At 37.4% G+C, this 17,347-nt stretch overlaps 1 protein-coding gene across 1 annotated transcript in view; it reads right to left on the reverse strand.

Moving 5' to 3' along the window:
• Positions 1 to 17,347, reverse strand: part of LOC145997393 (DBH-like monooxygenase protein 1 homolog) — a 72,645-nt gene that overhangs the window by 42,229 nt on the left and 13,069 nt on the right. Inside the window, exon 2 of the mRNA XM_083134390.1 lies at positions 1,357 to 1,506. Coding sequence (XP_082990516.1) covers positions 1,357 to 1,506 — 150 coding nt within the window. The remainder of the gene's footprint in view (positions 1 to 1,356; positions 1,507 to 17,347) is intronic.

Below are 17,347 nucleotides of genomic sequence, written 5' to 3' on the forward strand. Positions count from 1 at the left end.
TTTTCACATTCAGCTTCATAATATTCCGAGTTCGATCAAAATATTTATTCTGAATAGAAAAAAATGTTTCCACGTTAGGTCTCATTGTGGATATATACTTAGTATTCTCTGAAGTAGATTGTAGTTATTGTTCAAATATGGCGTCAAATTCACGCTCTTCGTTCTTTGAAGCAGACGAGATATTCAGAGAACGTGGTCTTGATAATAAAACAATGAACTTCTCTCTTCTTACACTTCAAACCAATATTTAAACATTTTCAAAGCATAATTTATTTATCTTGAATGCAGAGAATGTTGTCAGACTTCGCCATATATAACTATAGCCATCCCCGCAATAACATTATCCCAAACCGCACATATCTCGCCGCCATCTTGCAAGATCTTGTGCAGACGAAAAGAGTCAACTTTTCCTTGACTTGCTCCGGCTGCAAGATGGTTGTAAGCCGTCTGAATGGCCGGACGCTCTTACTTTGTAAGACGTGACGTCAACTTCTGCCCGCCGGACGCTAAACGTGCAAGATCTTCAAGACGACTTGAAGTTGTCTGGTTCGCCGAACGGGGGACTTATGTCTGTGACATTTGGCGCTGTGATCGTATGGCTCAGTTATGAGAAAGTTGTCGATGAGTGAAGGCGTGTTTAGTCTGTCTGGCTGAATGGCTTTTAGAAGGGATTGTTGAGCCAATGTTGTTTAACTTTCAGACGAGTGTCAGTCGACAATTCAAACAATTTTCTTGCGATTGTCACACCAAATTTACTGTTAATGGAAAAGTAAGACTTCGTTAGGAGTACTCTTAGAAGTTTTAGAAATTATAACTATCATTCAGTATTCAACAAAGTTTCACTTAAAAAAGTTTAGAAAACTATTATTGTCAGACAACAAGGTAGCTTCTATTACGGACGTTTTTAAAACTGAATTACAAAAGTGTTAGTAAAATGAACGAATTTTCAGTTAGATATTTCTGAAAACTGTTACTGTTACAGAAAGAACAAAGAAGCTTCGGTTAGAAATCTTCAGAAAAGTGTTAGAGTAGAAATCTCTTGAAAATTGTTACAATTTGTCAAAATGCAACAGGTTCAGTTAGCAAACTTTTGAAAACTCTATTAGACGAAGCAAACAAGGTTTCATTTAGAAGGCGTAAGAAAACTGTTGTTATAACTCAAAAAGCCACATAGATTCAGATCGAGATCTTTGAAAGTTGTTACTGTTATTGTAAACGTAACAACGTTTCGGTTACAAGTCTATTGAAAACTGTTACCGTTAGTCAAAAACAAGATATGTGTTACAATTCTTCAACAACTCTCTTAATGTTATTCTTAATAAAATGTAACAAATCTTCATTAATTATTGCACTTACTCCTAACGGATAATCCCCCTTATCGTCGCATGTGTTCCACTGTCTCCTGAACATGATGGTGGTGTGGGTGGTGTTCTGGTAACCACGTATCAATTGGTAGTTCTGGTAGTCATCGATCTCCACGTTTCCTTCTGCATTGATTCTACCATCCTGAAAAAAATATAAGAGTATGGTAGTTGTTCGAAATTCCACTTGTCTATAATTTTCTCTACGTTACAGTTCAAGTTTTCAAAAAACAGGTTTGGGATATGTTTTTCAGTACTGAAGAAATAGTAATGTTATTGTAGAATTGGGTTGAAATTAAATTTCTGGACGACTCAGCACTAAGGCTATTTGCGCCAATCACGATATATGGGGACAAGCCCTCTACCAAAAACCACATGAAGGACAGGTCTTAAATAAAACAAACCGTGTTAATTAAAACTCATTATGTGAAGGCACTCCTTACCGAAACTAAAAGCAGGAGAACGCGGCTGCAGCTACCAGCCGTTTGCAACAGCGAGCGCTGCTTCACTCCGCTCACTCGTCTTCTCCCCTTATCTATCGTTATGCGCGGCCCTGCTACACAGATTGCCCTTCAACACATTGTATTTACTGTATAAACGAGTTTATATTGTATTTATAGAATACTCCTTATGAATGTAGACTGAAAGGTGGGACAGGTTGTAATATGAAACTGATTAGAACAAATTACAATTATTATAATTCATCAATACAAGAATAATAATTATTATAAAAAGTTTAAGTCCAACTTTAGTCAGAGACGGGCGAATCGGGACTGGACTTTCAGTTTAAAGTGGGATCCGAACCACTATATGCTTCCACCAGGTATCGAACCTAACGACCCCTTGATTGCAAAGAGACGACATTACTATTACGCTATCAGGGAGGCACTGAATGAAGACATTAGATAGTTATCCTAAAATAGATTCGAATCGGAACCCTTAGTTTTCCAGCACGGCACGTTAAACGTTAGTGGTGGATATTTTGATTAATGACCGCAATAGAAGTCGTTTGTTTTTGTTGATGCAAGTTATCGTGGAGATATGAAATATTAATGCATTCTCATTTCCAAGCCACGTGGTTGGCGTCGCAATATCAATAAGCACGCAATCATCATTCCACTGTGAGGTTTATATAGACTCTTTTTAATCATTAAATGCTCTAAATGTAAGTTATTTATATCGTGGTTGACGTGAATGACACGATATTTCATCGTTAATATGACACTTGCGACGTGGAATCAGATAGCGAATCAAATAGCATATCTTCGATGCTATATTTCCTAGTCGTGACAGTATCAGATGACATTGAGCATGGACGTTCGAAGAGGGGAAAAGGGGGACCATGGCCCCCCTCTGGGAAATGAAAGTCAACCAAAAAGTACATATTTCACACATATAATTTCATTTCAGTCACAGTAATATATGTTAATTATTGCTATGGCGTTGCAGGAACATGATAACTTCAAACTGAAAAAAGGTAAAGTGCTCCCCTGTGCTTAGCACCACGCCATGAAGGCGTATAGGGGGTGTGGGGAGGGGTCAATACTATTATATACATCGTTTGCCCCCCTGGAAAGAATCCTGCTGACGTCCATGACATTGGGAGAGTTTTTTTAATCCGATGTAATAGAATGATCCTTTTGGTGTTAATGCAGAATTGGCATTGTACGGCGTCATCTTAGATGTCATGTTACACCAAATGTCTAGAATACATTTCTACAAATATCTTCCTTCGAACCTAGTTAACTTGCAGGCCATTAATAGAGCTACATTTCTTATGAAGTAGCATTTTTTATAAGGTTGCCAATGTTTCTTTCATACCTTCCATACGCGTTTTCGGTTCTACTAGCACTGATAGCGAGTTTGCTCCTACCACTAGCGGCGCCACTGTAGATTTCGCATTTCAATCAAGGCCTCTTGATTTACACATATTGTTCTGTCGCCACTTTAGATGGCAACTCACTATCGTGTGTTTTAGAGTTTACGCTCAAACGTGACAATTAGAAAACGCTAACGAAGTTGATTATGACATAAAGTCGAGATCAATTTTAGACAAAACAAATTCTTGCACTTAATACAAGGTTTGGAACTAATTGTGGTGTTGCTTTCTGATTACAGTTGTTCTATGGGACGGACAAAAGAGGGTCGAGTGGGGAGAATTCTTCTTTGTGAATGAGAAAGGTACATGATTTGAAATTTCGGGATATAGATCATCTGCGGGAGTAGTTGTATTTACGGTACTATAAACCCGAGAAAGTATGAACCCCTCCTCAAGCAGATTTGCTATACTTAAAACAAGCTTAACATGAGCATATGAGCTTTTTGTTCAAGTGTGGAATCTTGTCTAATCTAAGATTTTTGTGAAAATGCCCTCGGGAATTTCCTCAGAAAGTATGACCCTCTCAGATTGATTTGTTTATACTTACAAAAGGCACTTCTGTGAGATTGTTATCCATAAATTTGTTAAAAATATGCCCCTCTTGTGACCACACTTAAAACTGGCCATCCACACACATACACACACACACATACATATATACACACACACACATACACACATACATATTTATTTCTGGTTTAAGTTCTTGGATACCAGGTTCAATTTACATATCTAATATTAAAACAATGTAATTCTTCTAGAATTGCTCCGTGACTCTCTCATTTCTTACATCATAAACATATGATTTTTCACCTATGAGAATGACACTACAAATGGTGTCATCGGGTAATTCCTCGTGGAATTCACAGATAATTTTAATGTTTGTCCTGTCGTTCACTACAACTTGTTTTCTTTTTGAAGTGTTGATTACAAACATGGGTCTCCGTGTTTTGAATTCATCTGGTGAGTAATACATATCAGTACTGCCAGTAGTGACCCTTTTGAAAGCCGAAAAAGCCTCATATAATTTGAGGAAATCATCCTTGGACATGTCTAAATTGTAATTTTCTCTAGGAAAGACCTCATTTCTGCCATTTTTAAGATAAATGTTCTTGATGTTGCAGTTATCAAATCTACTTGAATTTTTTTCCTGATTGTTGTGTCTCCCAGTCTGAAACAGTACCACCACAAAATCAGGCATGTCAAATTGAATACTGGAGAATGAATTTGTGGCATCAAACTCATAATAAGTACCAGAGGCAGGCTTCTGTACGCATTGATATGTATAAAATTGCAGAGGAACCTGTGGATTTTTTAGGATATCTGCTTTGTATTTAAGAGCGTAACTGGCCTCATATTCAACAACGGGGATTCTTAGCTCCATAGTCTGAATAATGCATTTGCCTGCATCAGGTAGAGTATTAGGCATAGCTTCCCCCGTAGGGTTTAATGTGCTGTACCTCATCAAAGCATTATTATCATTTGCAGCTCTTCTAAATGTAATTCTTAACCCGCCCTTCCACATAATTTCTTTGTAATCCGAGAAGAATCCTGGCAACAGGCGCATCGGGAACAGCACAGTGTGGTTCTTAGATAATATTTTATCACCAGCCTCAAATCCACCTATTTTGTAGTAAGAAGCTTCGGTTTTGGATAATTTTAGTGTGGCCAAAGCCGTGGAGGTAATGCCGGGATAATCTATTCTGTTTATAACAACGCCATGCTTTCTGATCTCAATTTCAGAGAACAGATGCGGCACAAAATTGTCTACAAGTCTTATATTTGAATTTGCCGGGTAATCTGTACCATCGAGCTTTACAACATCAAATTTGATGTATAGATCTGCTCTGTGGGGGTGTATAAAGCCATCCCCTACATCAAGATCAACCTCAATCTCTGTGTTGGGTTGATTTAAATTTGCAAATGTCCTCCTGTTTGGGGGGAATGATTGTAGCTCATAACTCTCAATATTTTCCATTGTATGTATTTTTATTTAAATGTTAATCTCTATGATAGCAGTTGTTGTGGCTCCAGCAAAATCAACTAATTCTTCTTTTTCATTAGTGACCATCAATTCAATATAATCTATTCTATTATGGCACACAGGAAAATATAATGTTGGGGATGGATTGTAGATGATTGGCTCCATGAATTCGGAATTAGGTTTGAATGTTGCAATGATGCCGGTTTGTTTGTGAGTGCCTATGCCATTTGATTTGGTGATCATACCCTCAGCCACATTACAGTGAATATTCAGAGTCTCTATGGCTAAGAATTTAGGTATATTCATAGCAGTGTGTTTGATGCTTGCTTCAAGTTTTGTGTTGTTCTCAAATCCTAACAGCTCTCCTATAGTACCCAGATGTACTGTCTCCGTAGCAGATACAATCTCTACTCTGTGAGTGACAGAATTTTGACTTAACACTACACCTCTGGGTAATTGAGCATTTAGAGTGGACAGATTATATTGCCCTGGAGTGATGACAATTTTTTGATCCCCTACTGCAATTGTATTGTTGTGGTGCGTAATATTAGGGATCAGGTACATGCCGTAAAATGCTCTGAGAGCTATTGTTTTGGGATACACTATGTCATCATGCAATTTGAGTTTCAATATTGAATTTTGGCTGGTGAGATGGAATACCCCCATGATGTTTCAGATACCACAAGGCTTTTTGAAAATTTTCAATTGATGGTTTATTTATTTGAGACATATATCTAAGAACAGATAAACACAAATGTCCGCAATTAACATCTTTGAAGTTTTGAACACGGGCATTATTGTAATAAAGATTAGCTGAATTTAGATATTTTACTAAATTTTCAGGTGGAACACCTCCAAATGAATCAAACACAAATGCCTTATTGTTTAAATATTTAAGATAACAGATCCAGTGAGTGCCCTGATTTTTGTACTCATCCAAATTAACAATGCCACACTCTTTGTTGAGTGGTTGTTCCGGTAAAGAATCAGACATGTACACACCTCTAAAATGTTTGATGCCCAATGGCTTGATTAAAGCTTCAATATCTTGGTTTGTAAGCGCCTCTTGTTTTTTTTAAACTTATTCATGGCTCTCTTAAGACCTTTGCCCTTTTTCTCCATGGCCAGGTTATGGCGCCTCTGCTCATCTAATTCTGCCCTATTTTTCTTGGCATCTATTACCGTTTTTGCTATGGCAGCTGATCCCCCAGCCAAGCTCCCAACAGCCCCGAGAGCTGCTAAGATGGCCGGGATAGTAAATATGAAACCCCCCACATGTGATTTTTTCCTTGATTGCTGTAATTTTTTTAATTGGGGGGTACTAAGCAACAATTTCATACCATGGCCCTTTGCAAGACAAGAGCTTTTTTTCTTGCGCTGCTTTTTGGTTAAAAGACTGTCAATAGTTTTAAGAGATTTGAGACCTGCATAAGGTATTTGATACATAACACCCTTGGCCTTCATTGTAGGTTTATTATATACATGTTCACAACCCCCACCCCAGTTTTTGTTTGGTGCTCATAGCTATGGTGGTCCCCAATGCTGCTATTCTTTCACTCAAAGAAGCATCTTTGCTTACAAATCTACCAAATGCAGCCTCTTCTAATTTCTTGTCTGCAACATGTCTCTTGTCAAGATCAGAATGTGTGTTGTATGCTATGTCATGGTCTCTACAAGCAGCATCTAAAGGATTAACACCAGGATCCCCTCTGTTTAATCTATGGTCCAATTTTGTACCGGGACCACAATACTGATAGCCTGGAATGTGTAGTTCAAATGGCAGCTTGTTTATAATGTCATTAACCAACCCCCGACCCTCAGAAATATTCCAAAATTTAGGTGGTAGAGTATTAATAATTTTTATAAGATATCCAATCCCCTTAGGGTCATTCACTATAAAATTAGACAATTTTGTGCTTATCATGTCCATAATTCCAACCTTTTCATTGTAAAAATTGTGGTTGCCAGCATTTTCCTCCCCAGCTATCACCAGCAACCTATCTACAAGTTTCCTGACATCATCAACCCACACAAATTCTTTAGGCAGGGTGTTGTATTGTTTGATTCCACTGCCAGTCTTGATCTGTGACCATATGGGTTTGATTAAATTATTGTATTTTGCTCCACTGCTAGACTTGACTCTTTTTTGTGTGGGATCATTGTTCTGGTATAGAGCATCTGATTTTATTAATATTTCTTTGTAATCCTCATAATCCTGATCTGTATAGCTGCCAGGCCTTTTCCTAGTCATCAGTTCCCACAATCCAGGTGTGCCGGTGTACTTAACAAAAGCACCTTTTTCTCCGAGACGAGATTCTGAATATACAATTATATCATCTCCCATAAATGTTACCCTGAAATTGCCGATTCTATGTATGATGCTCCCATCAAGCTCTGTGTCAGCATATAAGCCAAACACCTCATCTTTGTTGTCTTTAGGTGTGGTTAAATATTTTTGAGCAAGAAGACCCAATTCAATAGGATCCTGACTAGCTTCAATTCTTCGAGGAGCAACAGGACTAGGTGTATGAATACTGGAAAGTGGGGTGAATGGATAATCTAATATGTTCCTAGCAGCTACAGGTACAAGCTCTGTGATCAAATTTTGATTTTGCTCTGTAACAGTTTTGATATTCTTACCTAAATTATTAATAGCATCAATGACAGGCTGTTCTGTTTGTTTGTGTTTTTCATAAATTCCACGGTTCTCTGATTTCCATCCCTTAAATCTTTTTACAAGATAATCTCTTAACTTAAGATCATCAATGATTGGTCGTTTCATGGTTGTTTATTTATGTCTCAACGTTTAGAAAATCGTTGATTTTATTTCTGTATTTGCCACTATTGGGTTTTCTTGTCATATCAATTGTGACAAACCCATAACTGTCCTGGCTCCAGCACCTACTGCAAAACTTGGAAAAATCATTGTAGCTCAAGTCCCCACCTACATATTCATCATGTATGTGTTTGAGGTTGGTATGATCTTGATGAAACACACATATAAAATTGCTGTTGTCTCGGATCAGTTGCTTCGGAATTTTAGAAAAAGTCTGTGCCAGGTAGAAGCAGTCAATGTTTTTGTGCCGGCCCTGTGTAAAGAAATTTCTAATCTTGTTTTGATTATCCAGTATAATGTCATCAAACACAACAACAGAATTATCGAGACATTCATGAAGTGGCTTAACATCTGGTTCAAAAGTGGCAATATCCAGTCCATCATATAGCTTCATCAGCTGCTGATATTTTAATTGTTCCAAGCTCTTAGAGAAGATATACAAGTGCCTGTTTTTCCAATCTAACCAGTTGGGTGCCAATAAAAAATTATCAACCATTAGTGTAGTTTTACCACAAGCAGATGGCCCAACAATAAGACACCTAATATTATCAGGCAGCAGCACTCCATTTATCTTATTCTGCTGTTCAGGTTCTGGCAGCCTCTTTATAACATCCCAGGTGCTCATATTATTATTTTGTCTGCATCGATCCAGCTGTTTTCCGGATGACCCAGCCATTTGACAAGTAACTTGTTGCCTTTTCTGCGGATGACTTTTTCTATGAGATATGTGTCAGGCTGTTTAGTTTTGCTGAGCTCTTGTTCATAGAACCTGCCTTTGAGAATTTCTCCTCGGTGATCCTTTATTATATATGTGTTAAGGGTCCCGGGTTTAACTTGAACTACTGTAAATAATTCTGTGCTCCAGTTTCTTGTAAAGCCTCTTTTGAATAAGTGCTTATATTTGCTGATTCTTACTTGATCACCCACCCTGTATTTGGCCCTTCTTGTTGTTGGCTGGTATCTAGGATAATAAACAGTCCTGATCAATTTTTGCTCATCAGATGAAGTTACTTCAGCGGGTTTCATGTTGATTGTGGAATGGACCGAGTTGTTATATTTATGTAGAAGTTCTGGTAGGATTGTAAGCCATTTATAATTACCTTGGAGTGTAAATTGTTTATACATAAGATTTTTTAAGGTTCTGTTGAATCTCTCTACAATTGAGGCTTTGAGATCACTGTAACTCGAATAATGTTTTATTGCCTGGCTTTTAATAAATTGTTGAAACACTGAATTATAAAATTCTTTGCCATTATCTGTTTGCAAATAGCGCGGTGATCTTCCTGAATGATTGATGATTGTCCTGAAGGCTTCTGTAACACATTTTCCAGTCTTGGATTTGAGTGGCACAGCCCAGGCAAATTTTGAAAATGTATCTATTACAGTGAGTAGATACTTGTAGCCCTTGTTGATTTTGTCTAAGTTTTTCAACTGTCCAGTTGCCATTTCAATCAAGTCGCTCTGCCATAAATCATCTATGCCTTTTGTAACTACTGGGAGTCTCTTATAATTATGTCGGGCTTGTCTGTGTAATTCATCAACAATAATTTGTCTAGACATGGTATGAAAACAAGAATATTGCAACTATAGGGTGTTCAGCAGCTGAGACTGCAGGATTTTCTAAATATAATTTGTCCCCTATTTGTATTTTAAATTCCAAAGAGCCATCATCTTCAGTATAGGCTGTTTCTAATGTATTAGGATCTGTAAAATCCTCTAACTCTACATTGGTGATTTTTGGTTTGTTGTCAGCATTTGTTATTGATAAGGTGGGGTAGTGGTGTGCCTGTGGCTGATGCCAATATTTGATCTTGATTGGTCTCAATGTGCCTCCAACAAAAAACTGGTAATAAAATTGTGCAGGGGACAGCATATATATTTTGCTACCTGGTGTAAATGGTGAATCATATTCTTTATTGGGGATGCTGTACAATTCAAGAATTACTGTATGTTTTGGATTCTCGATTATGCCTGTTATTTCCTTTTCTGCTGTGAGCAATCTGCTTGTTACAGATTCAAGGTGCTCATTGATGGTCCTAACAACATCATCATGGCCTGGCTTGATCTTTACGTCCACAACAAGTTTCTTGTATTGTTGCACAATTTCTTGAAGCTGGGTGGCAAAAACAGACAGAGCATTTGCTTGATTGGATTCCATGGTCCCTAGCTGTTGCTTGATATTAGCTACAATTTGTTGCAAATTTTCAACAACTGCCAATTTTGAATTCTGAGCAGTAAGATCATGGACCTGTCTTCTGATATCCTCAAACAGGGCATGCAGTTCATTAATATGTTGATTGGTTGGTAGAGTGGCAACTGTCTGAGTGAGATGTTTGATCTCTGCCTGGATATTCTTGATATCTTCTGATTTCAATATGCGATTCACTGCCCTCTTAATATTTTTAAGTTCCTGTGATGTAGGCAGATTTGATACAGTATTTTGCAAAGATTCAAGTGCCAATTTCACATTGTTTAATTCAGAAGCATGAGCCACATTTTGCATAGCATTTTGGAGCAGGGCTATATCTGCCTGAGAGGGTGTGGATTGTTGTAAAATTTCAAGTTTCGTTTGGATATCATCTATCAAGTGATGAAAATGAGATAGCTCAGATTCAGTGTTGAGGTTTTCAAGCTTTGTGATTTGTTGCTGGACACTGACAAGAGTATCTACAATCCCGGGCAGGCGAGATTCTAGTACATTTGCCAAATCACTTTGCACTGCTGCTATTGTACCTTCAAGATGGGTTATGGAACTTTGAATTTTTCCAAAATCTTCATATGTTTCAAGTTGCAGCTTGATGTTGGCAACACTCCGAGTTATTGCATTCAAAGCATCAGAAGATGGCAAATTGTTCATAAAATTTTCAAGTGTCTCAATTTTTCCTTTAACCTCGGCTATGGCATTGTTCAGAGGGTCCAGATTAGGTATCTCGAGTGACTGAATCTGTTCTTTTAGAGTGGAAATCACTAGATCAAAATCTTCTTGTGATTTTATGCTTTTGACAATTGTTTGGAGCTGTGCCTGGACATTATTTATCTGCTCTTCTAATTGCTGTTTCAATTGCTCAGAGTTGGTAGCCTGGGTCTTAAATTTGGCTTGAAGAGCTGCTACAGCTTCTTCCAAACTTTGAAAATTATCCAATGTAGCCAGATCAGTATATTTCTGAAGCAACAGTTTGAGTTCGGAATCAATTTTAAGAAGAGGGTCCATGCATTGTGATTGTAAATTTGTAATTTCTAATTGAAGACTGGCATTGAGTGTGGTTTGTAAAGCTTGTAAATCACTTCTTAATTTCTTGACTCTGACATCAAGCATCAGAATCTCATCACTGTGATCTTCATGCCTTGTATGGCCAAATATATCATTAGGCATTTTGTTTTACTGGTTATTTATTATAGAGTATCTGATTCTTAATTCTATGAAAAAGGGTATAAGCTTGTCATATGATCCAGGGACCTCAATATATAAGCAGTCACCAGCAGAAACAGTATATACAGTGCCAGAAACCATGTTTGAGTGCTTAATTCTGTAAATATTTCTCCCTACTGAAATCTTGACATCACCCTCGGGGGTTGTAATAAATTGCAATTGCCCACCTACAGGTAATTGGTAGTGATTTAAATTATTGTTAAATATGTACAATGTTTTGCCTGTTTCTTCATCATTATCTATAAATATACTATTCAGATGAATAATTAACAAGCCACTCAGTTTAGACATTACAGATTGTAAATCAGGAGAGGGTAGTGGTGTCGGCAGGTCCATAATAGCCTGTTTTTTGAACCCAAATAAGTTCATAGGCATGTTTATTTATTTCAAATCATGCTCTGGAATTGGGCATTGATTTCCATTTTTCAAATCACAATGCCCCCAAGGTAAAGTATGTGTGCCACATGACAAAATGCATCTCTTATCATCATGTGGGTCCAGGGCCACTTTTCTTACAACATTTGAAGTCAACAAGTGATCCTCACTCTGAATTCTATTTTCTGATGTTCTGATTGAACTCTGTGATTTGATGCAATTTTTGTAATCTTCAAATACAAGCTCTTTTTCAACAGTTACTCTGCCAATGCCCTTGGCCTTTTTGGCAACAGCACCACTACATGTTTCAAAACTGTACATCTTGGCTCTTAACCCAGCAAATTCCACAATAACATCACCAAGTGTCTCATCTTTTAACTTGCCAGGCACCTTTTTGTTGTGGTGTTGTTGAATTCTTGTATGTTCACTGGTATCAAAGTATTGAAACAATTCAGGCTGTGACATATCTTGATAAACATCTTCTGTTTGAATTTCAAGAATAAAACTATCCGTGTCCATGTACAATAATTTTACACGATCACCGTAAAAAGGTTTCAGCACATCATAATACAATATTAACATATGTAATTTGGACAATTCCAATATCACAGCCCCTACATAAATAGGTTTATCAAACTTGATCTTTGTTTTCATCATGTTGAAAAGTGCCATGTACTCATCATAAATTCTTCTGTAATTGAAGTTGGGCTTTGCAACCAATTTTTTGCTCCGGCTGGGGTCAGTAATTATTTTAACATCGGTATGTTTCCTGACATTTTCAATTGTTTTGCCATACACTGAATTCACCATCAATTTAAACAAGCCCTTATCAAATTCGCTCTTTGCAGATGTTCGAAGCTCCGTATTTGTATCAATGTATGGTTTCAACCATCTTGAGTGCCTGAACCTCAAGACTTTGCCAACTTTGGTCACTTGGACACCATGTTTCATCAGGAATTGGAGGTTTTTATAATATATGACATAACCCTGTTTCGGCTCCAGTGTCGTCATGAGCTTCTTCTGTTTAGAGCCAGGTGAGCACTGAACCTCGGGAATTGGGGGCAGATCAGAAAATTTGTTGTGTAAATGATCAGGAATTGTCAGATCAGTCTCTAAGAAGAGGCCATACTCACTGTCATCAAAATCCTTAAGATCTTCAATATTGAAATCTTCGACCCACTCAAGCTCTGCATATGGCAATTTATCCATCATAGCGTGACCATAGAGGTTGTTTGCATCTCCATACAGTATATAATTTGATGGCCGTGTTGGATCATAATCAGGCATGTATTTGTTATTTGCTCTGGCATATCTCTGGGAACATTGCACCATCCCCCCTCTTATACATTCCTCCATAAACAGATACTTTTCTTGATCGTGGATCAGATCCAATGGCTTTTTGGTGTTGAAAAACATTGCAGCCCATGCTAGGCCCGGGGCACTGTAAAAATACACTGGGTCCAGTCCATAATTTTGCATGGAAGATTTTCTGAATATCTGTATTATATCAGCTAAGAGGGTAACATCAAGTTTCAAATAAGCCATGTGATAATCACCAAATGTCTGGCAATTTAAATTGTCCCACATCAACTGGGCATGGTGATAATCTTCATCACTGATTCCAGATCCTCTGATTTTGCTGTAAAATGCTTCTTGTGGTGGCAGGGAACACTCATCAAATTTAGAAGAATCTGTGACATAGTCATATGGATATACACCCTTCCGCCTAATTAATTTCAGGTCCTGATTTGGAAACAATGCACGTGTGATTTTCAAGTCATCATCAGATAATTGAGAGGCCAGTGTATCCAGGCTAGCAGGTAAAAATCTGTAAGAATCAAGAAATCTTAATTGAATAGGAACACCATCAACTTTAATTATCTTGCTAATAGATATATATTTTTCATCATTTTCAGCTAAAATATTTAAATTCTGCTTCTCAAACCCCTCGTACTTGATCAGATGATGGAAATCATAATTGGATGCTCCATGGCAAAATATGGGGATAAATCTTGGTCTCTTGATCTTAATATTACAGCTATTACACAGGGCCATTAAGAATTTACCATCTGTATGAGAATGGTGTTTCACCTTGATATTTGTATCTGAAAATTCAGAATCACATACCGGGCATTTTTCTGCATTGTTGAAATCCTCAATCTGTTCCTCTGTTAAAGGCAACATAGGCTTTGATTTTAATAAGATGTTAGATGCTATGTCACGACACATATTTTCCATTCTATGTGCAAATTCTTTGATGGCATCTTCTCCCATGTATGAATCTATTTTAATAACAACACCGTCCCGTATAACCACATAACAAAAGCTGGATGGTTCATGTTGCTGGTATGGTGTACTTGATGATTCTTCTGGATCTGGGCTACAGAATGCAATAGGTTTGAGGTTCGATTCGAAATCACAGACAATATATACTGGGTGTTCCAACAGGGCTTCATACTTTTTGAATTTGCAATTTTCACCTGGATTGGGCATCACCATATGAACAGGTTTATGGTTGCCACAGTATTTCAGATGCTCTTTTAACTTGTTTTTTGCAATTTCTGCATTCTCTTCCCGAACCCCCTTCACCATTTTTTGACCATCAAATACAGTCAAACATCTTCTGCACAACTTGAATATTGTATGAGTTTTGTCTAGTTGTTTTCTGACTAAAGCTTCAAGACTGTGTATCAGAGTGTAATGATATGTGCCATCCCCTTCAATTAAGAGCAGATCAATCGGAATTGCAGATTCATCATCAAGTGTACTGATTCTGAGAGGTTCTATCAAAGAATTGCCACGTCCAGTAGAACAAATAAAAACATTAATAGATAATTGTTTGCCATTGATGTGCCTGGCCCTTTTTTCAAATTTATCAATATTCTGAACTGACATTGGATATTCTAAACCCTTCATTGCATCGTCAAAAATATGTTCATGCTGTTTGTAATAACTTATTCTCTCAGGATGCCTTGAAACTAGAAACAAAGCAGCTAATATACACCACAGAAAACATTTCTGGTCGGTATTTTCTATATTAACCACGGCTCTTCTGTTTTTAATATTGGCAGGTAAAGGCAGATAAGTGGATCCTTGTAATGGAGTGAATTCAGAAATATTAACATATAACTTGTGTGATGAACCGCATAGGCTCCATCCGGACTCTTTTGCCGCAAATTCAGAGTGTTTGATATTTAATTGATCAATCAACCTGCTTATTATTTTGTCTGAATTTGCATTTGAATATACCGGTACAGTTTCTGTTATGTGGGGCTGTGTAAATTTTGTGCCATTTGGTTTCTTATATTGTACAAACAATTTGAGGGATAGCTTATAAGAGCCATTTTGTGCATTAAGAATTGCCTGCAGATCAGAATTTATACTGTTCAAGAAATTCTCAATGCCGCATCTTAGCTCTGATACAAACTGGTAATCCTTAAGTTGGGCATTAAAACTGCTACGGGTAGGTTCATGGCGTGGCTGTTTTGCTGCTCTGGCATTAACAGGTGCTTCGTGCCTTCTTTTCAGACCAGATGTAGATGGTTGAGAGGGCAATGCAGAGCAAGTATCTTTATGTTTATATGTGAAATATTCCATGTTGTATTTTCTATTGCATTTGGGGCAAATTTTTGTGGGAGTTTTGTATTTGTCTGGATTACAAATTTTTTGATGCTTGGCCCAATTGGGGCTGGATATATTTTTATTGCATTGATTACAATATTTTTGATTCGGCATTTTTGTTGTTGTTTATTATATACAATTTCCTGGGTTTCAATTCAAAACTTTATACTGAATAAAAATATCAGTTGGGGTTCAGCACTGTACTTTGTGTGTGTGTATGTATATATGCGTGTATACACTTAATATTTTTTGGCTTTGGTATTTATATACAATTTCTTGGGATTCAATTCAAAACTTTATGCTGGATCAGTTGGGGTTCAGCACTGTGCTTTGTGTGTGTGTGTATGTGTGTACGTGTATTAATAGTTTTGGCTTTGGTATTTATATACAATTTCTTGGGGTTTAAATTCAAAACTCTATGCTGGATCAGTTGAGTTCAGCACTGTGCTTTGTATGTATATGTATATATGACCTTACTTGGATTATTCCGCCAAATTATATGCTTCAAGTCTCCTATACTTTGGTGGAGCAGTGGGTTCCACTGCCAATCCAGCAATGGTGAAGAATCTGCACTGTACCCTGGCTTTTATAGTTTTACAGAGCCAATAGAAACACTGTAGGGGTATATTCAGAAACATGAGCTATTCTCTAACATTTTTGCCGAAGTACTTTCTTCTGAGTGTATCCCGTTTTTCTGCTGAGCGTACATGCAATCCCGACCGCAGCGCCTCCACGCTTAGGGGAGCGGAATTGTCTGGAACTAATTTGTAAAGGATCGCTGCTCCAAATATTGATCGACACGCCGGTGCTGGGCTCGAAATGAACTGATCGCTGTGCAGAAAGTATCGATCCCACCGCTTTGGGGCCGTCATGCGCACATATTGTTCAAGTATTGATCTTATATTTTCTCGGGGCTTGATTTTATATATGAACAGATTACAACAAATAAATTGAATATAACAAATGCAAAATATCCTAGTTTCTATTCAATCCTTTTATGTGAATTGAAGAAACCAACAATTCACATATCCCCATACCGCCATATGCTTGTCCTATTATTTCACTAATAGGCAATGTTCTCGAAGAGTCCTAATAGGCAATGTTCTCGAAGAGGCCTAATAGAACAAGATACAGCGGTATGAGAAATATGTGAATTGAAAATATTTTAGTAATATACGACGTCTAAGAAAAGGAATATTCAGCTCCAAAGTACTTTGTCTAATGCTTGCTACCATTTCCCTATTACTGGCAAAAGAAGTTAAAAATGTTGACATAATGAAAAAAATGGACTTGTTCCCAAGTATTCACCGAGTTCAGGCATTTGCACATAGATGGGTCTGTTGTCACGGAGCAATTCTAGAAGAATTACATTGTTTTAATATTAGATATGTAAATTGAACCTGGTATCCAAGAACTTAAACCAGAAATAAATATGTATGTGTGTATGTGTGTGTGTGTATATATGTGTGTGTGTGTGTGTATGTGTGTGGATGGCCAGTTTTAAGTGTGGCCACAAGAGGGGCATATTTTTAACAAATTTATGGATAACAATCTCACAGAAGTGCCTTTTGTAAGTATAAACAAATCAATCTGAGAGGGTCATACTTTCTGAGGAAATTCCCGAGGGCATTTTCACAAAAATCTTAGATTAGACAAGATTCCACACTTGAACAAAAAGCTCATATGCTCATGTTAAGCTTGTTTTAAGTATAGCAAATCTGCTTGAGGAGGGGTTCATACTTTCTCGGGTTTATAGTACCGTAAATACAACTACTTGCGGGAAAGGATAGTCTCTGTATCGGCTGCTTTGATACTTACATTTTCAAGAGAATTCAAGCAAACATGTTGAAACCTTAAAGGA

Source organism: Lepisma saccharinum, chromosome 13, assembly GCF_977018435.1.
Source record: "Lepisma saccharinum chromosome 13, izLepSacc3.1, whole genome shotgun sequence".
NCBI classification, from domain to species: domain Eukaryota; kingdom Metazoa; phylum Arthropoda; class Insecta; order Zygentoma; family Lepismatidae; genus Lepisma; species Lepisma saccharinum.